At 43.5% G+C, this 16,766-nt stretch overlaps 1 protein-coding gene across 1 annotated transcript in view; it reads right to left on the bottom strand.

The window, feature by feature from the left end:
- Positions 1–14,600: 14,600 nt before the first annotated feature.
- Positions 14,601–16,766, bottom strand: part of MRPL32 (mitochondrial ribosomal protein L32) — a 100,098-nt gene continuing 97,932 nt past the window's right edge. The window contains exon 3 of the mRNA XM_078688194.1: positions 14,601–14,911. Within this exon, the coding sequence (XP_078544320.1) occupies positions 14,657–14,911 (255 nt within the window). The 3' untranslated portion in view covers positions 14,601–14,656. The remainder of the gene's footprint in view (positions 14,912–16,766) is intronic.

Consider the following 16,766-nt stretch of genomic DNA (forward strand, 5'->3'; position numbering starts at 1 on the left):
TCTCTGCTGCCAGCCTTAGGGCCGCCTCTGGGTTCCCATCCTCGGCTCTGCTGGCATCTCGTCTCCTCTCGCTCCCACCGCTCCTTTCCCCCACTCCTTGTTACTTCTGAATTCCCCGATATTACTGCAGCATAAAGGAGGTGTCTGTCACACACAACCATGAAGGGGCTCACTCATTTTTCACTTGTTTAACTTATCCCATCCCCTTACTGTTTCTTCTACCCTGTCCCTGTTTTTCCTGCCACCTCCTATACGTGCCCCATCCCCCTTCCCCACTACAGAGCGTCCAAAGCAAAGAACCATTTGCCACCCCCTCCCTGCTGCTGCTCTTCCCAGCGCGTGCACTACACCCCCTTCTCCCAACGCTCTCAGCTCCTTGGCGCAGGTCACGGCTGAGCACACAAGCAACAGACCCTCTGTATTGTCCGTTTGATGCTGGCCTCTGGCTTTCCGTCTCACTTGTTATGTTTCATTGCCTGCTTACTCCTGTTTATTTAATCTTTTAAACTATCTACACTTCTAAACTCCTGCTACATTAACGTTTTAAATTACAAATTAAAGCGTCCCCGTGCGTTTTAACCTCTATAGAATCAGAAAGATTTGCCTGCCTGTTTCTTTTATGTTTTCACCTACCTCTCTGTTTATTAAATATCCTCCTTCCCCACATGGTTTCGCAGGTTTGCTGTTAATATAGTTTTACATCATAAATATTTGCTTTCCTGTCCTGGTTCATTTGTGTCCTCCGGCATAAAACCTTTGTCTGCATGTTTCTCTTTAATTTCCACTGCAGCCAGGTAATTTCTCATGTTTCCTGTTGATTTTAACTTTTACATTATAAACATTGTATTTCCGGTTACATGTCCTCCTCCTCACAATACCAAAGCAGTGCCTGCATCTTTTCTTAACTTTGAAGCCTTTGCTGCATATTTTGTTATTGTTTTTACTACTCTCTGGGCTCTTCAACCACCAATCTGCGCCTCTTCTGTTTATCACGTCATTTGTGCCCTACATATTCATTAAAGATGGACATACCTGCTATGTCGTACGCCCGTTTACTACTAAACATAACACATTATAAATCACAGCCCTTGCCGCCCGGTTTCCACTCCATCCATCCCTCCCCCCACTCCATCATCCCCCCCACTCCATCCATCCATCCCCCCACTCCATCCATCCCCCCACTCCATCCATCCATCCATCCCACTCCATCCATCCATCCATCCATCCATCCCACTCCATCCATCCATCCATCCCACTCCATCCCACTCCATCCATCCATCCATCCATCCATCCCACTCCATCCATCAATCCCCCACTCCATCCATCCCCCACTCCATCCATACATCCCCCCCACTCCATCCATCCATCCATTCCCCACTCCATCCATCCATCCATCCCACTTCATCCATCCATCCATCCCACTCCATCCATCCATCCATCCCACTCCATCCATCCATCCATCCATCCCACTCCATCCATCCATCCATCCATCCATCCATCCATCCATCCATCCATCCCCCACTCCATCCATCCATCTATCCATCCCCCCACTCCATCCATCCATCCCACTCCATCCATCCATCCCCCCACTCCATCCATCCATCCATCCCCCCACGCAACACAACTCACACACGCAACACCACTCACACACGCAACGCCACTCACACACGCAACGCCACTCACACACGCAACGCCACTCACACACGCAACGCATCCACGCAACCCCACTCATCCACGCAACCCCACTCATCCACGCAACCCCACTCATCCACGCAACCCCACTCATCCACGCAACCCCACTCATCCACGCAACGCCACTCATCCACGCAATGCCACTCATCCACGCAACAGTCTGTATGCAACAACAAGGGAACCCAATCGGTTGTCCGGGGACCGTGGGTAGCTATAGTCTAGAAACAACAATGGTCCCCAAGAGTATATAAATTCAGAATCAGATAAATAATAGTCCACAATGGGAACTATATTGGCCACTGTCCAGCCGGACAGGGTAGTTTATTTTTAACAATGAAACAAATATCGGGGTTTGGAAGGGCACAATCCTGTACCGTTTTTGGGAACAAACAGGGAGAGTTTTTTTAGGCAAGAAGGAGCATGATTGGCCACTTGTAATTCAGTAGACATTGAAAGTAGTGCCAATAAAAGTGCTAGACACAGCGTAAATCAGACATAATAGTGGGGCTGTGAAAACACTTAAAACAAGTCGACGTTTCGATCCCATATGCTCAATGTTGCGGGACCATCATCAGGACTAACAATACATACATTTGCTTGCCTGGTATAAACAGTAAAACACACAACCGCCTATTAGGAACAAAGAATGGGGAGGAAGGTTGGGAAACAAAAGAAAGAAATATGCATGAACCCACTTAATTGTACTCGGAAAAAACTGACACTGCACTTGTAATCGGAACCGACTTATCGTGTTCATTAAATCCATGCAAGTGGTATCATTTGCCTTGGAACACGTGATTGTTGCAGTCCGTGTCTGTAGCCTTGAGTCACACAAGTGGTGAAGTGAGTGACATGTGCATGTGAAAAATAACATTTTACTTTGATTACTGGGATCAGCAAAATTCCTTAAAGATACCTTAAAAATACATCATTATTACTAAGCCACTTCCACTCAGCGTCCGCATTTATTCAGCATTTGAGGGCACTCGTGTCCGCTTTTTGTATCATACATATTCGTGCTCACACATTCATCACCTCTTCGAGTGACCGCTTACCCATATGGGTCGGGTTTTTTTTTCAGGGATTGTTTAATAATAAGTTGAGATAGGTCCTCGTTTTGATATTTGCCTGAATAGTAGGGGATGACAAAATATAGGCAATATATGAGCGCTGCGGGTTCATTTGCATTAAATTCAGAGATCACGTGCAGCAGCAAGGGCTATTACCTGTTTGGTACAGGTAGTTCCGTTATGTCCACCTCATTCCCATTAGGTCGGAATTTTCTATGGGATAAATAATTACAGGGGCGGCTATCAGTCAGGGGATTTGCAACTTAGATCATAATTTTAGAGAGGGAAGGCGAGCTTACCTTGCGGTGGAGATTGGCCTGATAGGTCCGATACATTCAAAACGAGTCTGTAATAAAAACTCAGTTTCAGTATATGAAATGCGGGGGCCAGCATAGCGTTAATCGCTAGTCGCTCAGTCTGCTTACCAGTGGGAGGCAGTGCCTCCGTGGTGTCTGAGGTCCCTGGGTGCTCTGCCGAGTCGCAGTCACTGGGGCCAGACGGTCAGAACGCTTGATAAGCGTGCAGCATAGGAAATGGAAAAAGGACAAGGCGCACATGGGCGCCATCTTGGAGTGGGGAAATGGTCATTGGTGTCTACTGCAGCGAGGGTTGTAAGCGTGAAATTGTGCAATAGTGACTATAATTATCGACGCAGTGAAAGAGTGATAAAAAGTTAAAACATGAGATATTTACATTGGGTACACTTCATTAATCTTCATATGTAAAGATTTAGTGGCCATTAAGGCAGACTCATTTTCTCATTCATAAATACATAATCTCCAGTCCATCGAGATTTTGAGAATTCAGAATTTTCAAATTACACCATTCATAATAATGTAGTCCAGTCCTCAGCGCGATTTAGACCATCGCGGATAGTGTTAAACTGAATCATAATCCTCAGCTCCTCTCTGTTGAGCATCTGGGTCAGGCTTCCGCCTCTTGGTGGCGGTTTGACGACTTTCAAAACAGTCCATTTGACGTCATTCTCATTGTGCCCTGCTTCATTGTAGTGATCCACGAGTGGTGCATTGGTGGTATGGCACCTGATTCTACTCCGATGTTGGCAGATGCGGGTCTTCACTTTGTGTGGTCTGCCCTACATACATTTTAGGACAAGGACATTCAATGGCGTAAATCACGTTCTGCGTGTTACAGTTTGACAATGACCGCCTCTCATACGTGATACTATTGTGGGTGAAATCTTTACCCTCCACCGTGAAGTCGCAGACGTTACAGCCACCACACTTAACATGTCCTGTGATAGGGGGCAGTCCCCACAATAGGTCAATAGTGGGATTTTGGGCTGGGGATGGTAATGCCGCTCTTACAAGATGGTCCCTTAGATTTTTACTCTTTTTGAAAGCAAAAAGTGTTTTTTCAATATTCAGGGTACCTACATTTAGCGTTGGCCAATGCTTTTGGACTGACTTCCTGATTTTGTTGGAGATTGGTGAGTAGGTTGTTACACATGCAATAATCTCTTTATGGGTTTTATCCTTAGGGGATAGTAGCACCTCCCTTGGGCAATACCATGCGCGCTTTAGGGATTGTTTTATGATCCTTTTAGGGTAGCCCCTGTCTTTCAGTTTATTTGAGAGGGTTGAGGATTCCCTGAAATAGTCCTCTCTACATGAGCAGTTTCTTCTAATCCTAAGAAATTGTGAGTAGGGTAATGCATCCCTCAGTGCTCTTGGATGGTTGCTCTTATAGCTTAGGAGGGTGTTTCTCTCAGTCGGTTTTCTGAACAGCTTCGTGAGGAGTTTGCCTTCAGAATGGTATATAGTAAGATCAAGGAAGGGTATAGATTCTTTGTCCCACGTTAATGTAAACGTTAGGCCACAGCAATTGTTATTTAGCCAGTGGAGGAACTGGGTGAGTGTTTCAATTGGTAGGCTCTAGATCATGAAAATATCGTCTATATAACGCCTCCACTCCTGGATCCCGGAGTAGAAGGGATTGGAATCTGACAGAATGGAACCGGTCTCAAGTAGGTCCATGAACAGTATGGCCAGGTTCGGAGCAAAAATAGCCCCCATGCTGGTCCCCTTGATCTGTTGATAATAAGTGTCATCGAAGAGGAAAAAATTCCTAGTGAGGCAGAGTTCGAGTAGCTGTAAAATGAAAAGGGTCGGCACTCTGTGGGGACGTGGTCGTGTATCAAGAACCTTCTGAATGGTGAGTAATGCTGTGACTTGCGGGATATTAGTATACAATGATTCCACGTCCATTGTACACAATGTCTCAAGACGGGGATCGAAATCCAGATTTTCCACTAAATTAATCATCTGCATACTATCGCGCACATAGCACTTGGTGGATTGCACGAATTCTTTGATGAAAAAATCCACGTATGCTCCTAGAGGCTCTAGTACCGAACCACAAGCTGACACAATGGGTCGACCTGGTGGATTTTGTAAATTCTTGTGTATTTTCGGTAAGGTGTATATTACCGGAATACGTGGTGACTTAGTGTTAAGGAAGTGGAATTCTTTTTTATTGAGGAAGCCATCAAGTAATGCTTTTGATGTAATTTTACTTATAATGTCTTGAATTTGTTTAGTGGGGTTACCTGGTAATTTCTGATAATGATCAGTATTACTCAGTTGACGCAGGATTTCAAGTTTATAATTGTCTATCTCTTGGAGGACAATTACTCAAGAAGGGTTTATCATTTGTACCTACTATTGTTCCAAACTTTATGGAACTTCATACCGAGCTTCTTAGGATTCTTTAGAACTATCCGACTGAAGGCTTTTTTCCAACTACACCCCAGTAATGTGCCTGTGGCCAATACTCCATTCCGCCCCCCATCCACATTTTCCCCTTCAGCAGGAATGATCCCCCCTGAAGTCACTACTTTTGAGAAGCTAGTACTAGCAGATCTTGATACTTTTGAGAAAACCAAGGTTTTTATCCCATACAATATATCCATTGATGAAAAGAAGGCCATCTCAACACTAAAAACCAATAAAAATCTTGTCATAAAGAGCGCAGACAAGGGTGGTGGAATTGTCCTCCAAGAGATAGACAATTATAAACTTGAAATCCTGCGTCAACTGAGTAATACTGATCATTATCAGAAATTACCAGGTAACCCCACTAAACAAATTCAAGACATTATAAGTAAAATTACATCAAAAGCATTACTTGATGGCTTCCTCAATAAAAAAGAATTCCACTTCCTTAACACTAAGTCACCACGTATTCCGGTAATATACACCTTACCGAAAATACACAAGAATTTACAAAATCCACCAGGTCGACCCATTGTGTCAGCTTGTGGTTCGGTACTAGAGCCTCTAGGAGCATACGTGGATTTTTTCATCAAAGAATTCGTGCAATCCACCAAGTGCTATGTGCGCGATAGTATGCAGATGATTAATTTAGTGGAAAATCTGGATTTCGATCCCCGTCTTGAGACATTGTGTACAATGGACGTGGAATCATTGTATACTAATATCCCGCAAGTCACAGCATTACTCACCATTCAGAAGGTTCTTGATACACGACCACGTCCCCACAGAGTGCCGACCCTTTTCATTTTACAGCTACTCGAACTCTGCCTCACTAGGAATTTTTTCCTCTTCGATGACACTTATTATCAACAGATCAAGGGGACCAGCATGGGGGCTATTTTTGCTCCGAACCTGGCCATACTGTTCATGGACCTACTTGAGACCGGTTCCATTCTGTCAGATTCCAATCCCTTCTACTCCGGGATCCAGGAGTGGAGGCGTTATATAGACGATATTTTCATGATCTGGAGCCTACCAATTGAAACACTCACCCAGTTCCTCCACTGGCTAAATAACAATTGCTGTGGCCTAACGTTTACATTAACGTGGGACAAAGAATCTATACCCTTCCTTGATCTTACTATATACCATTCTGAAGGCAAACTCCTCACGAAGCTGTTCAGAAAACCGACTGAGAGAAACACCCTCCTAAGCTATAAGAGCAACCATCCAAGAGCACTGAGGGATGCATTACCCTACTCACAATTTCTTAGGATTAGAAGAAACTGCTCATGTAGAGAGGACTATTTCAGGGAATCCTCAACCCTCTCAAATAAACTGAAAGACAGGGGCTACCCTAAAAGGATCATAAAACAATCCCTAAAGCGCGCATGGTATTGCCCAAGGGAGGTGCTACTATCCCCTAAGGATAAAACCCATAAAGAGATTATTGCATGTGTAACAACCTACTCACCAATCTCCAACAAAATCAGGAAGTCAGTCCTAAAGCATTGGCCAACGCTAAATGTAGGTACCCTGAATATTGAAAAACCACTTTTTGCTTTCAAAAAGAGTAAAAATCTAAGGGACCATCTTGTAAGAGCGGCATTACCATCCCCAGCCCAAAATCCCACTATTGACCTATTGTGGGGACTGCCCCCTATCACAGGACATGTTAAGTGTGGTGGCTGTAACGTCTGCGACTTCACGGTGGAGGGTAAAGATTTCACCCACAATAGTATCACGTATGAGAGGCGGTCATTGTCAAACTGTAACACGCAGAACGTGATTTACGCCATTGAATGTCCTTGTCCTAAAATGTATGTAGGGCAGACCACACAGAAAGTGAAGACCCGCATCTGCCAACATCGGAGTAGAATCAGGTGCCATACCACCAATGCACCACTCGTGGATCACTACAATGAAGCAGGGCACAATGAGAATGACGTCAAATGGACTGTTTTGAAAGTCGTCAAACCGCCACCAAGAGGCGGAAGCCTGACCCAGATGCTCAACAGAGAGGAGCTGAGGATTATGATTCAGTTTAACACTATCCGCGATGGTCTAAATCACGCTGAGGACTGGACTACATTATTATGAATGGTGTAATTTGAAAATTCTGAATTCTCAAAATCTCGATGGACTGGAGATTATGTATTTATGAATGAGAAAATGAGTCTGCCTTAATGGCCACTAAATCTTTACATATGAAGATTAATGAAGTGTACCCAATGTAAATATCTCATGTTTTAACTTTTTATCACTCTTTCACTGCGTCGATAATTATAGTCACTATTGCACAATTTCACGCTTACAACCCTCGCTGCAGTAGACACCAATGACCATTTCCCCACTCCAAGATGGCGCCCATGTGCGCCTTGTCCTTTTTCCATTTCCTATGCTGCACGCTTATCAAGCGTTCTGACCGTCTGGCCCCAGTGACTGCGACTCGGCAGAGCACCCAGGGACCTCAGACACCACGGAGGCACTGCCTCCCACTGGTAAGCAGACTGAGCGACTAGCGATTAACGCTATGCTGGCCCCCGCATTTCATATACTGAAACTGAGTTTTTATTACAGACTCGTTTTGAATGTATCGGACCTATCAGGCCAATCTCCACCGCAAGGTAAGCTCGCCTTCCCTCTCTAAAATTGTGATCTAAGTTGCAAATCCCCTGACTGATAGCCGCCCCTGTAATTATTTATCCCATAGAAAATTCCGACCTAATGGGAATGAGGTGGACATAACGGAACTACCTGTACCAAACAGGTAATAGCCCTTGCTGCTGCACGTGATCTCTGAATTTAATGCAAATGAACCCGCAGCGCTCATATATTGCCTATATTTTGTCATCCCCTACTATTCAGGCAAATATCAAAACGAGGACCTATCTCAACTTATTATTAAACAATCCCTGAAAAAAAACCCCGACCCATATGGGTAAGCGGTCACTCGAAGAGGTGATGAATGTGTGAGCACGAATATGTATGATACAAAAAGCGGACACGAGTGCCCTCAAATGCTGAATAAATGCGGACGCTGAGTGGAAGTGGCTTAGTAATAATGATGTATTTTTAAGGCATCTTTAAGGAATTTTGCTGATCCCAGTAATCAAAGTAAAATGTTATTTTTCACATGCACATGTCACTCACTTCACCACTTGTGTGACTCAAGGCTACAGACACGGACTGCAACAATCACGTGTTCCAAGGCAAATGATACCACTTGCATGGATTTAATGAACACGATAAGTCGGTTCCGATTACAAGTGCAGTGTCAGTTTTTTCCGAGTACAATTAAGTGGGTTCATGCATATTTCTTTCTTTTGTTTCCCAACCTTCCTCCCCATTCTTTGTTCCTAATAGGCGGTTGTGTGTTTTACTGTTTATACCAGGCAAGCAAATGTATGTATTGTTAGTCCTGATGATGGTCCCGCAACATTGAGCATATGGGATCGAAACGTCGACTTGTTTTAAGTGTTTTCACAGCCCCACTATTATGTCTGATTTACGCTGTGTCTAGCACTTTTATTGGCACTACTTTCAATGTCTACTGAATTACAAGTGGCCAATCATGCTCCTTCTTGCCTAAAAAAACTCTCCCTGTTTGTTCCCAAAAACGGTACAGGATTGTGCCCTTCCAAACCCCGATATTTGTTTCATTGTTAAAAATAAACTACCCTGTCCGGCTGGACAGTGGCCAATATAGTTCCCATTGTGGACTATTATTTATCTGATTCTGAATTTATATACTCTTGGGGACCATTGTTGTTTCTAGACTCATCCACGCAACGCCACTCATCCATTTGCAAAACGAAAAACGTCAAACTCTTCTATTGCGAGACCTATTGCATTTTCAATGCTTGTTTTTATATGTGGGGTTGATTGTAAAACCTTCTCATGTTAACATTTGCACACATATATTCCCACTAACATGGTATAAATCTCCACCCACAATAGCATACATCTACTCTGCTAACCAGCTAACCGTTTCAAACGGACCGTATTTTTGCATTCATGTTTGTGTTGGCTATCCGTGTTGATGTTGCATTTCTTCCTGGCTAAATTGTGTGCTTTAAACTGTGCTTGTAAAAAGATAACCTGTACTGGGCATCTCATGGCAGATATACGCTGCTTTTCTGTAACGAGGGCACTATATTGGCATGTGTAAGGTGGAAGTGACATACCCTGGCTACTTCTTCGTGGCGAGGCTGCCATTTCCTGGGGCAGTATACCATGAATGAGGTGCTGGCCTACTGATCTCAGATATTGGGCCATATGACCCCCAAAGGGTCCTTCTTCTCCATCATGCAATCGGCATGTGAACTTACCTCCTTTGCCGTCACCGGGCCCACACAGGACGAGGCACCTTTTGCATGCGGGACCTTGCACATGTGTCGGGAGAGTTCATGCATTATAGGGCTTGCATTCAAATGGTACTGAAATCACAGGTGACTACCATCAGTACCCAAAGATCTAGAGCAAAAGGGGAAACCCCTCTGTTCTTCTACAAAGGCTTAGAAATGGGTAACGTGGGCACCTACCAGTCATGGCAACAAAAGTCAAGGGCACATTGATGCTTACCACAGACACAGTCCTTGTATCTCTCCTGCATGTATCCAACCTTCTGGTTACACAAACATCCTAAGCTTCAGTTATAGCCAACAGAGAAGCAAAGCCCTCATGGTCCCAGGGAGGCTCGTTTCCTTGAGACGTTATTCTCATAGCTCTTAAGTCATCCAAGTCTGTGTCCGTCTCCCACATGCAGTCCTTCTCATCGTCCAAGGTCCCAGCCAGAGAGGAGAGCAGCAACAGTAAGTGTTCTGGTTAAACATCAATAAGTTGCTGCTACACAGCTGCCAAGATCACAGGAAGAGCAAGGCATCAAGAATGGCAAATTTAGACCCACTTATGGGTAACTATGAGGGTCCCTAGGACAACAGGAGATGTCCAAGACCTTCAAAATGAATCTTGATTAATGCGGTGCAGTTCAAATCTTAACTGGAGCAGTAGGGCTGCCCCAAATGCTCAAAGGTATGTATGTTGCAAAAGATCAAGGACAGACTGAGTGGAGAGTCTCCAATTTCCAAACTGTTTTCATAAGACAAAGAGAAAACTCATAGGGATTGTGTCGACCCCCACAATTCAGACATCCTCAGTGGGTGCAATCCATCTCTGGGCAAACGGAGGACAGAAGAGCAAAGGCCGTAAAACCAGATAAATATGTATTAAAATGCAAAAAACTGGGTAGAATGTCTATTCTATCCAAAAAAGGCAACCATCATTGTGTGCTGCATATACTGTGTTTTTGGATGCACACCTCAAATACCACACACGGTCCCCCGGCACACCACTTAGAATCACAAGTGCACCACAAACATGCTTGGTGGAGGGAAAGTGAAGCCTCAGTAATAATGTCTATGGATCTACGGAGACGGTCTGCATACACCTCTAACAGGAATACAGTTGAAATGGCCTCTGCACTTTCTATCAGCTGCTACCAACGGTGTATCTCCCCATAACCTGGTGACATGACAAAAGTACACTATTAATGCACCTAGTTCAACACATTTTTCACACTCTGCAGAGGCAGCAGCAAAATCATTTTGGATCATGGCTGTTGTCTCAAAATGAGAGGCTCAGCAGATCTTAAGGGCAGGCCAGAATACAAAATTGATTTAACATTAATTTAAGGACATTAAACAGGTCCACATTGTCCATCAACACCAGTCCATAGGACATCTCCAAAAGTGCAACCTGCATACACCTAAGATATCAGAAGCTGTACATCACTGCTGCAGGATAGAGGTGTGATGAAAGAATCAGGGAAAAGTACACTCAATGCCTTTACAAAATAAGTGTGCAGTTAAATCATGTGGGTTATTGGATCCAGATGCTGGTTACTAGAACCAAATGCAGGTCACCATAAATATTCTCAATAAAATATTTAGACCTTCACCCTCCAAAGTGGCATTCTTCATCAGCGGGTCTGCTGCTCAATGGGGGTGGGTGGGGTGCAATGGCCTCTCTGGGGGGCGCTTTACCAGAGATCCGTTCTCTGCACAGTGGTCAGGGAATTACCTTGTCACCGGCAGTTGCCATTCATGTTGCAGGACAACTGATGGTAGTAGACTACATCACGAAGTGTTGGGTTTAAAATTTACTAAAAGCATCCAGAAATCCTTTATTCTCAATGGATGCTCTTGTTAATGGTTAAAAACAGAGGAGAAGGGATTGGTGCTCCGAGAAGGTAATATTCAAAGCCAGAGGATGTCCACACAAATGGGATAAAATTGGGGGATTGGAGGACGTATCAAGGGTACTAAGGCAAGATGGGGGGGGGGGGCGGGGACTAGATATTAGATTAACCGCATGTGCGCTAGCGGTTTTCCCGCAGCGCGCTGCGTTTTTTTAAAAGCCACGTTACATGACGAGCTCAGCTCGTCATGAGCGTGCGAGCGGCGTAACTCATGACGAGCTGAGCTCATCATGAGCGCGGAAGGGGTTAAAGAATAGACTTTGCTACTGATAGCTTTGGGTTTGTCAAGAGATAACTGAATTGTATTTACCTGAAAACAAAGAGATGATAACATTGGACTGTATAATTGTTGCATTATGACTGTAAGATCTGCACTGAGTTTTTGTTCAATAAAAAGTTTATAGAAAAGAAAGAAAAAAAAGAGGAGAACTCAGAAAGCAACCACGATCCTCATATTTCATTAAATGGTCGAGATGTTTCTTGCTGTAGAACAGTGGTTCCCGAACTTTTGACTCCTGAGGACACCGACTGAGTTACCACTGGAAGCCGGGGTTCCCCAAGCAATTTGTACGATTTAAATTTCAAACACTAAAACAGTAATTTAAAAAAATAAACACGTGTGCACACTAAACAAATACTCAAAATACTAAGGATTTTAGCATTATTTTTCAATTGAAAGAACTTGCAAAAAACAAAATATTTTAATGGGAAAGTTGGTGCTACATCTCCGTGACTAACATTTAAATGGTTAGTTTTATGTCGCAGAACGAAGCTCCTGCTCCTGCCAGGGCCAGACGTGAAACCCCAAAAAAGCCCTGGCAAATTTTTTTCAGACCAGTCCCCATATGGTACACACCAAGCACAGTGAGTGAGCCTGACCACTACAAAGGGGCTATGGGAGGCTCTCCCCCAAAGAAAATGTAGGAGACAATAGTGCATTCTACAACACATTTATCATTATATATTTAACCGTATTGGCTTTTTAAGAATAGTATAACTATGGACCACAATGCATCAATCTTTGTTGGGGTTCTTCAATGATTCCCTATCACCTTCCAACAGTGCCTCTCATCTCTCCATAGCCCCACTGTCACTGCATGGTACACGTTCTTTGCAGAAGACATAATAACCCTCTGTGCTACCTTAGATAAGTCAAAGCTGCCACTGGAAAAAACTCTCGTCTCTCTCCAGCAGGTACCTTAATTTACTGGTGTGACACCTTCAATGTTGCCCGAAAAATGCTAATTATACAAGGAACTTTGCAGTGCTTTTAAAACTGCTGCCTGCGGACCACCTGGGAATGTGTCACGGACCCCTGGGGATCCGTGAACCACAGTTTGTGAAACACTGCTGTAGAATAAAGGTAAGTTACCTTTATTACCACACCTAATGGGGAAAGATCTTTACAGTAAAAGTGATGGGGGCCAGCTTGTCCAGACATCAGGCTGCACTACCCCCGCTCAAACAAACTAAATGTTTCTGCCCCACTGGGGTCAGATTTGGGGTATTTAATTCCAATCTGCCCATTCCTGACGGGAATAATATCCCAAGAAGCATATACACTAAGGGAAAGGGTAATATGTTGAGTTTGGCAAAGTCCACGCACTGGTGTAAATCTGAGGTGCTCACACTGTACCAAGCTGACTGTTCTCCCACCCTATTTTGTGCCGCAGAATTAATGGGTTTACACAGTCTAGCCTCTGCGGGCCCGTCTGCTACTCGGACACCAGGTCACAGTGGCCACCGCCCCATTGTATTTAGCTTGATCGCCATGACTTGTTATCCTAACCTTGGACTGCCATGCAAAGAGTGTCAGGACTGGGTAGGGAAGGCGCACAATGGCCCCCACGTACAGGGAGAAAAACCCCAGCACGTTAGGGCCATCGCATGTCTTTCTTCGGAATACAAACTCACATTGAGGCAGATTGGGAAAGGACCTACAAATTTGAAAACTATGTCTACAAAGCCCGACTTTATCACACTTTTCACGTGGGATAGTTGCAGGATTCAGGCATTCACTAATACTGTTTAAGAATAATCTCTGCCTATGAGCGACAGACATTGAGAACATTATACAGCAAAAATGTAATGAATACTCTGCCATAAGTGAAAGCTCGGCCAGCAAATCCTCATTCCCTACGTTCTCCAGCCTTCTCTTACTTGGGGCACATGATGGGAAGGGCTGGTTTGATAATCTCTCCTTATGCGAATATTCACTCGCTCAGTCTGCGATCGATGGAAGCTTGAGGTAAGGGAGGGAAACGACCATCGAAGGAATTTACATTAGAACATTTTCCAAGGTTTAGACATCACTGACCACTAAATAGTCAGGCTGAAAGAGAGAGAGGGTGAGCGAGAGGGAGAGGGTGAGCGAGAGGGTGAGCGAGAGCGAGAGAGAGCGAGAGCGAGAGCGAGAGAGAGAGAGAGAGAGAGAGAGAGAGAGGGAACACCTTGGAACACAGTAAGAATTTCCAAGAGAAATTAAAAACAAGTGTACTTTGCCTACAGGCACGTAATAATCATATCCTTTAAAATGAAGAAATCAAATTCACGGTTTCTCCCGCTCTTCCCTCTACTTTGCTTAATGTAAGTTAATATTGGATTTCAAAAAGTTTAAAGCAAGATATCAAATTCGAAGCTATTTTTATGGTGACGTGATCATACAAAATGTAGCATCTTTGACATTGCAGATGGCGTTTTAATTAATCAAAGGTTCCTACCCTAAAGTCAAAAAGTCATGGAATAATTTGAAAACGTACAAAAAATATTTAAGACCCCTTCTTACTTAATATACACCAGCCAAACAAACAACACTGTTAAATAATTTGCGGTGTTAAGAGTGTGTCTTGTCTGAACAGTTCTCTATTTTAATCTTTACACGAATACACATTGTTTACAAATCAATTTAAGGGGAACCACGCGGGGCGCTTCCGGTTCCTTTCAATGATCCTCTTTCCTTCATCTCTTTCTGTGGGCTTCTCTCCTTCATAGAGGATTGCCGTCTCGACAGTGGCCACATTGAAGTGCCCACCTTCCTTCAATCGAATCTCCTCTTTGATCTTGGTAGTCTCTTTAAGAACCTTCTCGTAGCAAAACCCACACAGGATGTGCTTCTGCTTCAGATGACCACATTCAGGGCAAACATCTATATTGGTCTAAAAAGGCAAATTAAAACGTGTAAGAACAAAGAGTCACATATTCACTAGAGAGCATTTAACATAAAAGACAGCATGGCAGTCTAATAGTAATCAGTAACATCCATGGCAGCACAAGCTCATTTTAATGCATTTCATGATTTGATGCTATATACAATTAAAGTACAATTGCATAACATTACAAATATACGACCACTTAACCCACATTCAGTTCCAGGATAAAAGATATGCATTGTAATTACTAGGTTACTGGAATAAATACGTATTTTGTTGATAAGCATTGCAAGCTTCAATTTCTACAGAACCGGATCTTACTATATCCAAGTTCAAAGTACCTGTGCACAGTACAGCTTTTCTAAAACACTGAACATTACAATGTATTTGCACATGAAACAAGCCCAGTCTGCTAAATAATAAATCAGGAAAAAAAATTATTTGTTGGAACCTATAACCACTTTAACGAGTATAATACGATATTGTCCGCACAATGCACACATATGGTAACCATGTTCTTATCTTCAATTTCTACTGTTCCGTCATATAAAATAAACTATGGTAAATAGTAGCTTCAGAGAGGGGTTTGTTTGCAGTATGACAACCCACAAATAAATGCAGTCTTGGCTTGGTAGATGGGTGTGTGGGCCCAACCCGGGTTTGAAAAGCGTTTGTTGATTTTTCTTGTCCTCCTGAATTTACTAAGAGCTTTTAACTTGTTCATTCTTTGGATCAGGAACTCAAATACAATGACTGGGCAGCATTCCAAACCATTGTTTTTTGCCCACTGAGTCACTCTCGATAGAGAACCTGATTTAGGGTTTGGTAGAGGGAGTAAAGGCAGACAGGGTGACAGAGGACTTTAGGTCCCCCACTCTGCCTTTACTTCGCCTGTCAAATTTAAAGATGGTAGGAATCACCATTATCATAGCAGTTCCTGTCAATGTAGGAAACATTTACGGACGGCTCCATGAAACAAAGGCTGTCCATCAAACTTTTCCCAAAAAGTTAACTTTTTCAAAAACAAACTTCCAAAGAGCTGGGGATTGTTTTTGAAGAACCTGGCAGTGAAGGACTATATAGAAATTAAAACAAAATAAACATATTTTTTTTAAAGCCACTCGACCATACACTCTAAATAGTCTAAATAAGGCAGATGTTTTGATAGCTTACCTGTGCCGTTGGGCCATCAGAGAAAAATTTGATGACAATACATTTTTCTATGTTGGCTATTGTGGCTCGTCCTACTCAAAATAAGGTGGGGGTACAGGGTACTCCATCGCTGCTGCAATGGATTACCTGTCTGCTAACCTCTAAATCCGACCCAGAGGGCCACCAAATGCAAATCAGTGCTGACGATGCTCCTATTGGGACCAGTCCATATCGAACCATGGTCATCTTACCCTTTCACCCTGCAACCCACGGCTTGTTTAGTTAGGAAATTTGAGATTCACATCCCTTCAATCTCACCGACTAAACTACACCTTTGCTAATCTGTTTCAGAGGGCAACAGTCTGCCATAAAAATGGGACCTCTGGGGATGATCCCACTTTCGTCGTTAAATGGAACTTGAGTTCAATTTATCGAATGGTTAATGTATCACCAGAGAAATGACACCACTGCCGAGTTATGTCGATGCCTTCAGTTAGGATGGTGACTGGCTCATGCTGGCATTGGCCCTCTATCCCCTCAAATGTCACAAAGTCTTTCAGTTGAAAAGATTGCTGTAGCGCAAGCATTTGGGAAGGCAAAGGAGGTTCGGGGGAAAGGATTGTTTAAACCTTCTAATGTCACTAAAATGATACCTCTGTACTCAGTGATAAAACACATCAATGAAAAGCAAACTACAGTTCACTCGGAG

This window comes from Lissotriton helveticus, chromosome 4_1, assembly GCF_964261635.1.
Source record: "Lissotriton helveticus chromosome 4_1, aLisHel1.1, whole genome shotgun sequence".
NCBI lineage: Eukaryota > Metazoa > Chordata > Amphibia > Caudata > Salamandridae > Lissotriton > Lissotriton helveticus.